This window comes from Protopterus annectens, chromosome 3.part1, assembly GCF_019279795.1.
Source record: "Protopterus annectens isolate FY-2018-M chromosome 3.part1, PAN1.0, whole genome shotgun sequence".
Classification (NCBI taxonomy): Eukaryota; Metazoa; Chordata; order Ceratodontiformes; family Protopteridae; genus Protopterus; species Protopterus annectens.
The window spans coordinates 218,761,220-218,778,417 of NC_056732.1; the positions used below are offsets into that span (position 1 = coordinate 218,761,220).

The following is a 17,198-nucleotide window of genomic DNA, read 5'->3' on the forward strand; positions in this document are numbered from 1 at the left end:
TTGTGCTGCAAAATATTTAAAAGAATAATATAACTGCACTGCAGATACCCTCCTCCCTGCAGACAGGCTGATTCCCTGTAACATTTTTCTTATGCCAAAAAAGTAAGTATACTATCTGGCAAGCCTTTAAAACATTAAGAAAACCAAGTGACACTGGCAGAAACTGCAGTTTATTAATGTAACCCATACACAAGGAATACGCAAAGACATGTGCATGCACTTTCAGACACTATTAGTGAATTGTTCTGGTACAAAGTGACAACAATCAAGTTCAAAAGGTGAAAAATATTTTCTGAAAAGAGCTTTGCTGTATAACTGCACTAATCACTGCTCATCCAAACGGTCATTCAGATTTACCACTGAGGTTGTGTGTAAGCCTGAAAGACCCACAAACAGGATCATTTCTTTAGCATGTGATAAGTAATCTGAAAAGAATGAGTAACAAACACTATTTCTCTGAAACATACATTTTCACTTCAAGTTTAAGTTATCAAGTTACAGTTATGAAAAAATACATCACCTGTGTACTGCATTCATTTTTCATCTCTTATGTCCCTCACAATTAGTCAATTCCTCCCTGGTTAGATCTGACCACAAACTAATCACCATGGAAATTCACATCTCACCCACACCCCCGCAAAGGTAACCACCACAAAAAAACGTCTCCAAAGCTGACTTTGGGCTACTAAAAACAGAGGTGGCCAACTTCACGGCACCCATGTCAGTGGAAAATAGATGCATGACTGCTGAATCATATACCAAGGCAGTGTACGAACACGTACATAAATGCATGGAACTAGCCATACCCAACAGAACCAAGACGCTCTCCTCCAAAAAAAGGAAGACAATCTGGTGGTCCCCTGCCATTAATAAACTGTACAACAGAAAGAAGAAACTGTTGCAGAAAAAAGTAAAGTCCCAAGACTAGAAAAACTCCCTTATTAGCCTCAACAAAAAGTTGAGATCCCTCATCAAAACCTCTAAAGCCAGCTATGAAGGCAGAATTGCAGCAAACACCAACAACCACCACAAAGCCTTCTATAATTATATCAAGAATCTCCATGGCAATACCCAGGTTTGCTCTGAGTTACTGCACAAAAGTACCTCCTACACTGAGCCAACAGATATATTGCAAACATACTGGCCGACAGATTCAGTGCCAACTTTACCCCCCTCTCCCCCACTAAAGGACCAATCACAATACCGGAGGAATGCCAGGCACCCAGCATTACTGCAGCACAGGTTAAAGCTGCATTGTCCAAGGCCAAGATTACAGTTTCCATGGGTCCCGACAATATCCCTGGATGTGTTCATTCATAGATTAGTACTAGGCTAACTGCCCTTGCGAGCCATTTTAAGCCTAGCCAATTATCCCCTGTGAGATTCAAACCCTGTACCTTGTGCTTGTAAGGCAAACACCTTAATCATCAAGGCCACCCTCCCAACCCATTCTACATGAAATACCAAGTGAACTGGTACCACATCTGTGTGCCCTGTTCAATCACAGCCTCACCTCAGGCTTTGTCCCTACCGAATGGCACAATGCTATAGTCATCCCTCTCCATAAAGCGGGGGCGACTACACACCCTGGGAATTACTGCCCCATTAGCCTGATGAATCTGACATGCACGGCTATGGAGCGCATCATCATGGACCTAATTAACAAGGATATAGGGAATCTCCAAACTCTAGATCCCACTCAATTTGGTTTTGTGAAAGGTAGGTCATGCCTGCTCAACCTGGTTGACTTCTTTGAGTCAGTCACCAGAGCTGAGGAGGGCAAGGCAGCTCATACAGCCTACCTTGATCTGGCCAAGACCTTTGATACCATTCCCCACTCAGGAATTATTGATAAACTCACCAAACTAGGCATCAACCTCTATATCACTAGGTGGGTTGCAAACTGGCTCACAGATAGAACCCACAGTGTGAAAGTAGCGGACTCCAAGTCAGACTGCCAACCAGTCACTAGTGGAGTCCCACAGGGATCAGTCCTGGGCACTCTCCTGTTTGGCATCTACTTCTCAGAAGTCCAGGCCAACACGGAGAGACTCTGGTGGACCAAGTTTGCAGACGACTGCAAGCTGGGAGCCATTATTAACTCCCCAAGTGATGTAGACAACCTACAGAAAGGCCTCACTGAGACCAATGACTGGTGTCAAAACCATGGCCTTAAGCTCAATACCAAAAATGCGTCATCATCCCCTTTGGGAAAAACTCAGTTCCCACTAATTACCACATCGATGGGAGCCCACTGAACACTGAAAGCATTAGAAGAGATCTGGGGACACAGGTTGACAGCAACCTCTCCTTCGACCAACACATTGCCACTGTGGTCAGAAAGTCCTATGAGGCACATCTCATTACCAAGGTTTTGCATCCAGGAAGAAAGAGGTCATCTCTACTCTTTCCTCATTAGGCCAATCATAGAGTATAATGTCCCATTTGGCATGTACCTCACTAGACACATGCAACAGCTGGAAAGGCCACAAAAGTACCTCATGAAGAGGATCCTAGGCCTTAAACACATTTCCTACATGGACAGACTCAAATAACTCCAGCTATTCTCTGTCTCATATAGTCTAAGAGATGACCTCTGCTTGACTTGCAAAGCCATGTCCGACTCAGCTCTGTTAGAAATTTCTCATCTAAAGAAATTTCAATCCCTCCACACCACATGCTCCAGAGACCTCAACCTCATTACTACAATCAACAGGACATGCTTGAAGGACAGGTTCATAACCCATAGACTGCCCATGCTCTGGAACAGACTTCCCATACATGTCAAGCAGAGCACCTCACTGGCCCTCTTCAAGAGAAATCTTGATGAGTAAATAAGAAACAAAGTTCACCCCGGGAATCACTCCAGTGGCTCTACTTGATACAGGCACTGGGAACGAAAGTCGTGCGGCACAGTGCCAGGGCACTTCTATGGCCTAGGCTTGTAAAGCCTTCAGGGCCATTAGCCTAGTACATACCTATGAACCTATGTAAAAGCATAATTAAAAGTAAAATTATGTAAAATACGCACTTTAGTATACTACATAACGCTGTGCAGTTCTGTGTTGCTCCACACCTTTGCAACTGCAAATAACTATCACATTCAATAGCTAAATGACAAAACAGGCATTTTTGCAAGTACACTTACTTGAAGGTGCTATTAGGAATCTGAGGTGCAGACTTTCAACCTCCTCATCTACTGGCATACTAAGTAAACCCCATCTCTGCCACTTCTGTGTTGGAACCATCTTCACACACACATCTCTGTTACCAGAAGCTCTTACACCATCTAAGAGACTAGCGAGAAGAGAATCTCTGGAAAAGAAAAAGAATGACAGTGTTTACAGGAAGTTTACATTTCTATTTTGTAAAAATTACATATAATGAAGACACCGAAGACATTATTAAATTGTGAACACCAAGCATCACAACTGTCAATTTATGTGGTTAATAAAGAGAGACTGTGGGTGATATCCTACACTCCCAGAAGAGATACCACAATTCAATTAAGCTTAACTGGAGCACATTAATAGCATGGAGTGATGCTTGCCAGCTTTTCTTCTCTCGAGAGGAATGTTTGATGAGGGTAAATGATCAAACCTAGGCATACACAGTCAGTTCTTCTGCAGGGGACAGTGGACATGTAAGTAGCTGGTTTGCACAAACTATGAAGTGCAATTTCTGGGATTGGGGTAGGCCAGAAAAATGTCACCCTTACCTCTGACTAAATTTTAATACTAAGGAGAAACTATCATCAGCAGCCCCCTTTTCCCATTCCCTACATGGAGTTGGGATGTCGCATCAACTGTCAGCATCTCCATCAATTCAATGCCACTCTCCTACCTTCAACAGTCATGCCTGACTGTCGCAGGTCTTCTCTCTCACAATCCATCCATTATCTTTGATGAACACCCTCATTTCCCCTTGCCTTCTTCCTGATGGACACCCTCATTTCACCTTGCCTTATTCATGTTTTTCCTAAATCATTTTCACCAGATTGTCTTCTGCTGTCCTGCATGTGCCCAAACCACAGCAATATGTTCTCCTTAACTCTCTGCAATTGGATCTACATGGGCTTCTGCTCAGATACCCTCATTTCTTTTCCTGTCCCAACAGTGTGCATCCTACCACCTCATCTTGGGCACATCATCACCTCTAGTTTGAACAATTGCTCAGCCTTCACTGCCCATGTTTCTGTTCTATATAGTACTGGTCACACCACTGTTACGGACATCCACCTTTTCAGCTTTTTTTGGTATTCTTTTGACACAATATCTCTAACTGCCAGTTGGCTGCAGCCCCTCTGATTTTAATTTGACCTCCACATTCAGACTTCCCTTCTTGTTCCACTACTTTCCCCTTCTATGTCAACTTTTAAATTCTTCTGATTTCCCCTATTTGCTACCATGACAAACATCTTGTCTGCACTCAGTTTTATCACATGTGCTTTAAGTTTTGCATTCTATTCCTCTAACATTGCTGAAGTTCTTGTGCAGAGTCTGCTTGTAATGCCACGTAGTCTGGTTACAGCAGCTTTGTTGATCGGTCTCCTCAGACTTATTTGCTAATGTAATCTATTCACCACTATGAAAAATAATGGACTCAGACATGAACCCTGATGTACACCCACCCTACCCATGAGCCTACAAGCAAGCACACCACAATGCTGATGATTAAAATCATATTCATTCACCTTTCATTTTTAGCAAACACATGATGCAGTAGTACAACTCTTGCTATGTCTCATACAAACCCACTCACAAAAACCATTAGAACCACTGAACATAACACAGTGAGGCAACTAATCCATCCATCCTCAACCCCTTTTCCCATATGGGGTTGGGGTGTCACTTCAACAGTAACAATCATCTTGAGCCAAGGTTTACGCCACCAGGTAGCTAGCCCTGCCATGGTAGTTCATCTATGCTACCCACTCGCGTGCACACACTCCTTCCTAGGGGCAATTTAGTGTGTCCAATCCACCTGATGCACATCTTTGTAGTGTGGGAAGAAACCGGAGCACCCAGAGGAAACCCATGTGACTGTAGGGAGGACATGCAGACTCCACAGAGAGGGCACCCCAGCTGAAAATCGAACCAGAGAATCTCTTGCTGTGAGGTGACAAGCGCTAACCACTGCATCACCATGGCCACCCAAATCTATGTCACTAATGTATGACTCTAAATATTATGCTGAACAAAAAAGGAAGTAAGCTGTATGAAAAGTAAACCTATCTTGTCTTTAAAAATACTCAACTATATCAGTTGTGGGTTGCAATGATGTCTATCCAAACATTTTATAACTCAGACATAATACACCATCAAGGACTCAAGATACGCCACTTAAATACAATGAACTGCATACCTAGACTGAATTTTACTAACCTAACATTTTAAATGTAACAAAGACATGACTCAAACTCTTAACACCAGATGAGCCCTTCAGTAAGGTTACAATTATCACCAAGAGGCCTGTTGCTAGTGGTGTCCTACAGGGCTCAGTACTGGGACCTCTCCTGTTTGCAATATACTTTTCTGAAGTCAAGACAAATGTAGAGGGCCTTTGGCTGACCACATTTGCTGATGACTGCAAGCTGGGTGCAATAACCGAATCCCCAATGATGTAGATAAATAAATGTGGGACAAAGGCCCAAAAATAGGACAATTTTTTTAAATACTGATCTAATAAACTTAAAATAGTTGATAGAATATAACAGGTTTTGCATTTGCATGGGTTTTTTGAAGGGTGGAAAGTCTGAAACTCAAACATCTATCATTATTTCCTAACTTCAGTCTTTAATGAATTGCCACTAATTTGCCAGAAAATCACACTTATAAAAAATGGAACAAAAATATGAGGCAAAAATCTGAACATTCTGCACAAATCTGTACAGTTGAGAGGTATGCTCAGAGATCACCTCTTCTCTGGAACAGGCTTCCCATTTAAGTGAAATGGAGCTCTTACCCAAGTCTATTCAAACACAATTGCACAGTTTGGACCAATGGATGTGAAATTGCAAATTCACCCCTGGCTTGTCAACTGTAGCCCTTACGGAGAGAAGCAGTTTGCAGATGCCCTAAGGAACAAGCATTTATCAAAACCATTCTAGCTTGTGGGCATTGATAATTGAGAAAACTGGGGCATGGATAGCTTGGCTTACAAAGGTTTTAAGACCATAGCCTAGTAACCTGCTATGATCCTATAACATGCTGAAAACAAAAAGATTACTCAACAGCCAGTGGCATCATAACATATGCAGGCAATTTAGAAAGTTATTACGTACCTCTAACAAATCAATACCAAATATTAGCAAATCAGAACTATTTCTAGCAACAATCAAACTGCATACCTAATAAGCATTAACTATAGCCACTATCTGCATTCCCTAATCCTATGACAAAATAATTAACACATTAGAAGCATTCTGCTCTGGATAATATCAAACAGTACATAATTATGGAAGATGTTAACACAGAATGGACAAATGTATCCAGCACATTAGCAATAAATAAATATTAATTGTCAATGTAACACACTAATTTGACAACAAATCTTCTAACCCACAGGACTGACTAAACACTAGGGTAAAACAGCGTTTTGGACTGGAAGTTAACTACAAACAACAATCATAAAACCCTATAGTTACACACATTCACTGAGTGACCATCCCCCCACTCATACAAGACAGACAATGCAAAATATAAAAAAATATTACTGACCATTAAAATACACTTCAAGCACATGGCTTTTAGTTCAATACGCCATCAATGTAACTAAACCCACTAAAATATTTAACCCCCAGGTGATGCATTTGTCTTCTTTAACACCCTCAGCTTAGCATAAGTCGTCAAATCCTCACAGGCTCTTTGGCTATGTGCAAACAAAGCAAATGACCATTATGAGAAAAATTCAGGAAAACCTAGATCTAGAAAAAGCAGCAAACATCTTCTTTCCAGCAGTACAGATCACTTAGAAATAAAGTAAAACACAATACAAAAAGAAAAGAAAAACTACCTTCATAGAAGACTCTAGTACTAATAACCCCAAACTATTCCTAGAGCAATATAACACCCTAATCAAAAACAAGTAAACGCACAACCACGTAAATCAACATCTACAGCCTTCAAAAGAATGACTTTACAGGCTGCAACTCCCTATTAACCCAATGGAACATAAACCCCCCAGTTAATTTACTATGGTAACATCAAACTTCATCTTACTTGAAAAAAAATTACATCAGAAAGTTACTAAAGAAAGTTAAACCCTACTACCTTTGCTCCAGAAAATATACCACATAAATTACAACACACATTGGCTGAAGTGATAGCTTATTAAATAAGAATACTAAGGTGGTGCAGCGGTAGCATTGTTACCTCACAGCAAGAGGTTCTCCCGTTCGATTCTCGGCTGGAGTGCCTACTGTGTGGAGTCTGCATGTCCTCTCCGTGGTAGAGTGGCATTCGAAAGACATGCGTTGAAGGTTGGGTGTCGAGCTGGCACCATAAAAATCTACTGCCAATCATTAGCGGACCGGTGTTCCGCTGTGGCGACCCCTAACCGGGAAAAGCCGAAAGAAGAACAAATTAGCTATATAAATGTTCACATATAATCTCTATCCACAAAACAGGAAAATATATTTTTTTCTACTTTCATACCTATATAGTTAGATTATCACCCATTTCCAAAATTCAGGGAAAAGATCATCAATAGAAGATAACAGGGCACTTAAAATACTACTTTCACCAACTCAACATGTTTTCTGTCCCATTCACAGCAAGGCTACCCCTTCACAATAAAACACACAGGGAAATCAGGCCCATCAAGAGCATTTGTCACAGAGTATGCATCTAAACAGACTTGAGCATTATACCAATATAATGGCGCATGAGTCTGGTGATACAGCAAACCTGCTAAAAGGATAAACTCAGTTCCAATTTTATTCCCCTCTCACCTCCAACTCCAACTATCCCTTCAAAAATACCCTGAAATATAACCTCTGCAACTATAACTAGGGAGCATGTACTGGCTTGCAGTCACTAAAACCAAGAACACAGCCTGAAAGAGAACCAATACTGGCCCTAATAACATTCCAAGACACGTCCTAAATAGGCTACAATATGGCTTATCAGGACCTCTTGAGTCATTTAACTACAGTCTTAAAACACTCTGTGTCACATGAATGGAAGACAACTGTCATCCTCCTTCACAGGGAAAGACCTTCAACAGATCCTTTAAGCTACAGACCTTAGACTGACTGGTACTACTTGCAAAGCCATGGAAAGAATCACCATGGAAATTAACAAGGACACAGGAGTCCTCCAGACACTGAATATTAACAAGGACATAAGGAGACCTCCAGACACTGAATTCATCCCAGTTTGGCTTTGTCAAAGAAAGGACATTTTTACTGAATCTGGTGGACTTTTTTGAAAAGGTTACTACAACAATGGATGAGGGGAAAATGGTGCATACTGCCTGCCTAGATCTGGCTAAAGCATTTGATACAATACTCCACTTGGGCACAGTCAACCAACTTCCAGAACTAGGTATAAACCCATTTATAACATGCTGGATAGCTTGCTGGCTCACTAATAGGACCCAGGAGGTTAGAATCAGTCAGGCCACCTCTACAGAGAGACCAGTCACCAGTGGTGTCCCCCAAGGCTCCTGCTAGGCCCACTACTCTGACATCTACTTCTCAGATGTGAAAGCCAATGTCAAAGACCTGTGGCTAACCAAGCTGGCAGATGACTGCAAACAAAGACCAGTCACTGAACCCCCCCCCCCCCAAGTCAAGAACACCCTTCAGAGAGGTCTAACACAGCAAAATACTTGTTGACAAAGCCATGGCTTAAAACTGAACAAGAAATACATTATATCTTTTGGGAAGTTGTCCACCAAAGATAACCAGGTCATCAATAAATCACCCCCTAAAAGTAGATTCACTAGTAAGGAATCTGGGAAATGAAGATAGTCCTTTGATCAATATGCCTGTCCAACGTAGTAAGAAAATCTTTCTATGTTGCTCATCTTATTATAACTAGATGCCATGCCCTTTCTAATAAGTTGAGCAACAGAGGGTCAGACAGACTAGAGATTATAATGCCCCCCCCTTCGGTATGCACCTGACCAGACACATGCAGCAACTGAAACATCTACAAAGGTTCTTTAAAAGGATACAGGGAGTAAAATACAATGTCCTACTCTGACTGCCTCAAACACCTGTCTCAGTATCATACAGACTTCTGAGAGGTGATCTTTGCCTGGCATACAAGGCATCCCAGGGACCCTGTTTTGATGAACCTTTTGCACATCCGCAAAACAAACAGCATCAGAACTACTAGATTAAAAGACAAAGTTTCCTTGCAACATAATAGGACATATTGGAAAGACAGATATGCTTCTGAGAGAATTCCCATTCTCTGGAACAAGCTCCCCATCAATGTGAAGCAAAGTTCTTCCCTATCCCTATTTAAGTGCAATCTGGAACCTTGGATGGATAATCAAAAATTCACCCCTGGTCTGGCACCTGTCTCTCTGATGAACAGAGGTATTCAGTAAATCACCCCCTATACAAATCAAATTAGTGGGTCACATTTGGGTTGCATGGCTAGGCTTATAAGGGTCCTAGTGGTCATTAGCATAGTATACAACTATGAATCTAGGAGTGACCCGAGAGAGCCCATATCAATGTTCATCTTTACCAATATGAGAAAGTCCCAAAAAGGCCAAGTCAAAGTTTAAAAAGATTAAACCTGAACTGAAAAAGAAAACCAAAAAGTTATGTGGCACACTCGTATTGGTTCAAAAACGTTTATTGAAGTACAGAACTATGGCAAGTGCTTTCACCTCTGACACAAAACTTGCAAGTCTCTCAAGCAGTTTTTATTTCAAAGCTTACTTATCTTTCCAATCCCACTGCTGTAGGAGCTCAAGCCTCACCTGTCTAACTTATTTATCAACACCATGTACAAAACAAACTAAGCAATTATCATGCAATGCACAGATGATTCAACTGACACTCACCTACTCTCTCCCTCTCAACTCCAGAAAAAGACGTTTATTGAACAGGTGACACAAATCAAGCTAAGTGTAAATATATAAACAAGGGTAAAGGTTATCCAACACAATTACGTGATAACAACAAAAAAAAAAAGACATGCTGTGCTTACAAAATCAAATATATTTAACCCCGTGAGCACTACAGTTACAGCACAATCATCTTACTTTCAACTACCCAATATGCAACCCCAATCCTAACAAAAAAAAAATCACACCTAAAATAAACTGCTACAGTATAAATAGCTAAATTCACTGCTAATGTGCCAAATAAAAAAAAACAACACAGCACTGCTGAAGATAAACTGGCTACAATTGCAACACGCTCTCTCTCAACTCAAAACTGCACATAACATTCTAAATAAACCAATGTCCAACAATCAGCATCTCCACAAGAAATGTAACCAAACCTAGTCATGGCCAATCTCAAAATTTAAACCAAACTAACTACATCATACAACCATCACATAGACTGCCTGTACTCAGTGTATATAGCAAATTTAAGGATTTCATCCCTTCTGATCTCAGGACAGAACTGAACCTTAATCTCTTCCTAGAACATTTATAAAAATCTATCAAACTTCTATATGAAGCAGCTTATGTACATATATTAAGAAATAATCCATACAAGAAAACTAATTACAGACCCACAAGTCTTGTATGTAAAGCCATGGAAAGAATCATAGAGATGATCAACAGAGATATAATAAACCACCAGACACTGGACCCAACCCGGTTTGGTTTCGTCAAAGGCAGATCAAGTCTACTCAAACTGGTAGACTTCGTTGAGAAGGTCACCAAAGCAATGGATGAGGACAAAATCGTTCACACTGCCTACTTGACCTGACCAAGGCATTTGACACAATACCTCACACGGGGATTGTTGACAAACTCAAGAGGTTAGTTACAAACCCATACGTCACCCAGTGGACAGCCAACTGGCTCACAGACAGGACCCAGGAAGTTAGAACTGGGGAGTCCACCTCTACAGAGAGGCCAGTCATAAGTGGAGTCCCTCAAGGATCAGTCCTTGGACCAGTCCTTTTTGGCATTTACTTCTCAGAAGTCAAGGCCAATGTCATTGGTCTCTGGTTGACAACTTTGCAGATGACTGCAAATTAGGAGCGGTCACTGAATCTCACACTGACAAATGTTCTCCAGGAGGGGCTGACAGACAAAACTGTACAACTAAATCCCAAGAAATGCATAACAGTAGCCTTTGGGAAGGCATCCATCCCTGGTAACTATCATATTGAAAACACACCCCCTAGAGCTGACCCAGTAGTCAGGTTCTTAGGGACACACAGAGATAGTAATCTAGCCTTTGATCATCACGTGTCAACAGTGGTGAGGAAATCATTCTATGTTGCACAACTTATAAACAAAGGTATGGCATCTAAGTCCAAGGAAGTCATAGTTCCACTGTATTTGGCATTAATCAGACCTGTCAGAGTACAATGCCCACTTTGGTATGTACCTAACCAGGCATATCCAACAATTGGAATGTTCACAGAGGTTCCTCACTAAAAGAATATAGAGCTTAAGTAATATGTCCTATGTAGACCCCTCAAAAGGCTGTAGGAGACAGAATGCAGGGATAGGGCCTTGAGGCGGAGATCTATGTCTGGCATACAGGGCATTGTCAGACCTCACTCTGATGAGCCTCTTGCATATCCACAAAACAAACAGCACAAGAATTAACCATTCTAAAGACGTAAACCTTACCTGTGATATAAATAGGACCTACTGGAGAGAGAGGTATGTATCCCAGAGACTACCCAGTTTATGGAACAGGCTCTCCATCCATGTGAAGCAGAGTTTCTCCCTAACCCAATTCAAGTGCAACTTGGACAATTCGATGGAAAATCAGAAATTCATCCCTGGTTTGGCACCTATGTCTCTAATGGACACAGGTAACTTGCAAATGGTTCATCTCCCAGGCCCATGCTTACACTCATCAAGGGAATCAGAACTTGTCCAAGATTTGGGATGCATGGCTAGGCTTAAAAAGGCCCTTGTGGTCGTTAGCCTAGTAAATACCTATGAACATATAATTAGAAGGTAACCATCTTCATAATCCTTGTTCAATATACATTACTTTAACTTGCATACATTATCTTCCTTTAACATCCCCTTTCCCTTCTCCCACAAACAAGCTATCCTTCCCTTTTGTTTATATTAATATACCATAATGCAGACCCCCAATATAAGTGTTTACCTCACAGACACAACATACAGGGTTTGGTTCACACCTGTCTTGTTACTGGCCAGGCATGTACTAGTCTGCAGACTGATTGCCTAGTACTTGTCTATTAGCCTAAGCTGTTTTCATTAAATCCTCTCCGTATCTGAACTGACCTCCTTGACCCACCCCCAAGTTTTCGTCTTACTCTTTGTCCTAACTCCTCCTCCTTATCCATCCCTAATTTCTTTAACTACCCAGATATCTCTCCAATCTCAATTTCTCCCACTGTAATATTTAAAAGCACAGGCATCAATCTATATTTGGACAAAAAATGTTCTTCATGAAGACTGAAGTGTGGTAACTTACATTATAAACATGTTACTCCTCAGTGTGCAATATCCTGTCACACTTCATAATAATCCTTTTAATTAATATACTGTTTATAGGTTTACTGTTATGGTGAGTTACCCCCCCCCCCCCCTCAAATAAAGGAGACTGCTCTAAAAGGTAACAGCTTTGTTGGATTATTGAGGAATACAAACAAATAAAAGCTGCACAAACTCCTCAAGAGTTGGAAAAGCTTTTCTGGTAGTTAAGACAAGCCATGCTATGCAGCCCATCAGCCACAAAAATGCATCTAGATGAGTCAATACTACAGAAATCTCACTGAATAATAACTTGCTTTCTCACATAATATATGCCACATAAATAGGTATCCTAAATAATGTTAAACAGAACACATACATGCCTTAAACTCATGTTCATGCAGTTTGTGATCACCCAAGCATTCCTATGCAAATGCAGGTATAAAGAATACATGCTCCTGGGAGGGGGGGGCATGACCCAGAAAACTAGTTATGACAGTATTACACACCACATCTAGGGAATCAGAGTTATCAGCATTGGTCTCCAAAAGAAGTTGATTCATCAAGGACATCAGATTTTTCTTAAGTCCCTGTTACAACTCCGCTCAATTTCTGATGGCAAAATTGAAGTGTGCTCTAGTCTGAAGTGAAATAGCAAATGGCCCACCCAAAAACTTGTTCGGTTTCCAGTTACACTCCAACTAAATCAAGCTGAAAGATCAGATCCAATGAGTGTCCTCATGTGCAAAGCAGAGGAAACAGAGTGAAGCTAAGACTCTCCACAACACAGAGCAGTTCCAATGCAACCAGCCTTGTCAACCTAGGCAATGAAATCTTCTATGGTTATCTATCTCAGGTGATTCTACACTGTGCCATTAAGGAAACTGGTGAACTCCTGTGGCAAAGTTTAAGGGGAGAGATTCACAATTCCTTCACACTAAGGGGACATACTCTACCATAACAGTGTAATTAACTAATCAATAATAAACATTATGCTTAGTTAAACGGCTTCATTTCTCATCCTTCAAAGAAACATGTTTTTTGTCTTTTATGTGTACTTCAGATCCACACATGCATTCCTATAGAGGACAGACCTATTTCAGGGTAAATCTGACCACCACCTAAGGCATAAAAAGCAGTATATTCATAAGGACACCTTTCCTTATGGAAGACTTTATAAAGTTTTTACACACATAGGCCTTTATTTTTTTTTAAGTTAAAAAGTCTTCCAAACCAGGATTTTCAAGTAAAAAGGAACTGCTTCAAACGGGGATACGGTCAGCGTCTGTGTTATGAAATGCAAACTACCACTCAGGACCAACCCAACTACAGACACTGTACCCAACGGAAGCTCTAAAGGGTAAGCAGGCAGAAATGCCTTAAACGGAACAAGTAAACACAAAAACGAAGTCTGTGCTCAACAAAAATGCCAAGAACTGTAACACCTTAGGAAATTAAACACACTGCTGACAGCAAAGGATGCACTGCAACTCCAAAGTGGAAAAAAAGTTATTTTAGAAAAGCAACACTTCAAGCATCTGGTCTTCCAGCCTTTTCCAAAACTGACAAGACCTCATTAGAGAATAAATGACTATTAAGAATCATTCTGAAATTTAAAATTAAACTGAAATTTTACAGGCTATTAAACTGACAATCCCAAGGCTTGCTCCTCTGAAAAGCACCATGTTACACACAGGCGGTATTCACAGCATTTGCTACAGACAATGACTTAAGCACAATGAACCCACGGTGCAAAGCACTCATGATTGTTTTGCCTTTTTCTCTTCTTTCTTTAAGAGCAGACCAGGGGCACAGGAAAATAATTTTCTTGGGTGGCGAAAGCCAGGGTACCTTTTTGGCTAGGCTTGTATAGGCCCTAGGGCCGATAGCCTAGTACCTACCTATGGTATCAGACAACTTGCAACCTTTTAGCACATGAATTCTGGACAAAGACAAAAGTACAAGCAAAGGCCCACAACCAGGAATAGATTTTAAATATTGCTCCTACAAACTTAGAGGCTTGCTGTAATTAAAGGTGTGCATTAGTATGCATTTTCTTAAGGATATGAAATGTGAAATTCAAATGTCTGCCATGATTTCATGGCTTCAATCGTCAGTAAATTGCAAGAAAAAATGTTCAGGAACAGTCCAAAGGTCCTCCCCTGTTCTTTAATATCTTTATCAGTGACCTCCATACCTCCCACACTTCCAGCCTCTCAGACAATATGCTGAGGATTCTACACTTATATGTGCATGTAATAGCTTGCTTCAAATCCTCACTGTTACTGAAGCTTTTTTCCTCTGTTGAGAAATGACTCCATAATGCCCAGCTACTACTCAACCCTTAAAAAAAATAAAGTTAATGTTATTTTGTTCCAAATCACACACACGATAAAAAGCAAATTTCAAAAATGTTTTTGCTAAACAAAACTGAAAGTAAAGTCTCCCATACAAAACTTCTTGAAGTCATTATAAATGATCACCTTAAATTTAACCTGCATGTTCAAAATAAAAAAAAAAAGACTCACCAAAAATTAGGACTGCTCTGTAGGCATAAAAACTTCCTTAGCAACATCACCAAAACCACTACTGCCACTACCTACCTTCTCCCATTGCTATTATACAGTGTACTCATCCTAACAGATCTTCAGACTACAGTTAGCAGGATGCATGCTATAATAAGGTTTCAAAATTTGCCACCAACATACTGCCCTTATGGCTCATACTGTAATACCACTTAGATTACATACCACTTATCTCCATACACATTTACTCACAAAGCCAATGACTACCCTGCTGTTACTCCTAGCCTTCATTTCTATCACCCTACTTTGATCTAGGGGTTATGGATGGGTATGTTAGAGACATACAGTAATGACCAAACTATCAGAGACAGAGGGGCCCGATCTGGGGTGAATTTCCTACTTCCCATCCATTGGTCAAGGTTACACACAGTGTTAGAGGACTCCGCTCCACACAGGACAGCCTGTTCCAGAGCAAGAGGATCCTCAGAGATATACAGCTGTCTTGTCAATGTTCCTTATTTAGGTTACAAGCAAAATTTAAATCCTTGGATCTAGTGGTTGTGATGGGGTTTGTTTTGTGCATGTGCAAAATTCAGCACTGGATCCAATGATGCCATAGATTGCCTCTCAGTAACCTGTAGGAGACAGAGTACTGAGACAGGGCTTTAAGACAATCCATATTGGACAATGTGTTTATACCCTGGATTCTCCTGGTAAAGAACCTTGGTTGGCGGTCCAGCTGTTGCATATGTCTGGTCAGGTACCTGAAGACAGAATTATACTCAGTGATGGGTTTGATAACGGTCAAAAAGTGGCACTATTTCCTTGGACCTAGACATGTCCTTACTTATAAGTTGGAAAACACACTGATATTCTTACTACTTTGGCCACATGTTGGTCAAAATGCCAGATTACTGTCTGTGTGTGTTCCCAGATACAGAGTACTGGGTCACATATCTTAGGGATGTCTTATTGATGGAGTAACTATCCTGGTTGGCAGCTTTCCCAAAAATCACTATTAATGTATTTCTCGGTACTGAGTTTTAGCCCATAACTTTGGCACCAATCATTTGCTTGTGTTAAACTCTTATAAAATATTTGTGTCGTGGGAGGAATCTATGACAGCTACCAATCTGCAGTAATCTGACAACTTGGTCATCAAAGGCCTTTGACATTAGCTTTTACCTTTGAGAAGTAGATACCAAACAGGAGCTGCCCCAACATGGAGCCCTGAGGTACCCCGCTGGTGACCGGTCTCAAAGGATGTGGCATCACTAATCCTGTCTTCCTGGGTCCTATCTGTGAGCCAGCTGGCAATCCAGTGAGTTATGTAGGGGTTTATACCCAGTTCAGTGAGTGTCAACACCACCACAGTGTGGTACTGCATTGAACACCTTAGCCAGGTCCAGGTAAGTGGCACTCACTCTTCCCTTCATCCACTGCCTTGGTGACCTTCTCAAAGAATTCCCCCAGGTTTAACAGGGAAGATCTTCCCTTGACAAAGCTAAACTGGGTTGGGTTCAGTGTCTGAAGATTGCCAATGTCTTTGTTGATCATTTCCATAATTCATTTCATGACTTTGCATATTGGACTGATCAGACTAACAGGTATGTAGCTTTCGAGGTCAGTTGATGGTCCAACCTAGTGAAGTGGGATAACCATTGTACTCCTCCATTCTCATGGTACAATGATGGTTATGAGGCTATAGTTGAAAAGTGACAAGTGGTCCTGATAGGTCATGTTTCCAGATATTTAGGAGGCGTCCCGGGATATTAACGGGGCACACTGAGGCTGTGTTTTTGGCCCTAGCAAGCACCTCCAGGACCTGCTCTCTGTTAAGTCTGTGTGTGGGGGTTATGCTAGTAGGTATCTCATGAAGGGAGGCAGGGAGAGTTGGGGGGCGGCTGAAGTTTGAGCTGAAATGGTCAGCCAGCAAATTCACTACGTTGCTCTGCTCAGTGAAGGTGACAACACTGACCAGCATTTTGGTCCAATGAGTGTGCTGCCTTTGAGGTTTCAGACACAGCTAGCTGTAGAAGACCCTGTGGTCTTTAGCCTATGAGG

At 41.2% G+C, this 17,198-nt stretch overlaps 1 protein-coding gene across 1 annotated transcript in view; it reads right to left on the reverse strand.

The window, feature by feature from the left end:
• DNAJC13 (DnaJ heat shock protein family (Hsp40) member C13) overlaps window positions 1-17,198 on the reverse strand; it is a gene marked incomplete in the record, with an annotated part of 3,140,357 nt that overhangs the window by 2,488,071 nt on the left and 635,088 nt on the right. The window contains 1 exon segment of the mRNA XM_044066722.1: window positions 3,149-3,315. Coding sequence (XP_043922657.1) covers window positions 3,149-3,315 — 167 coding nt within the window.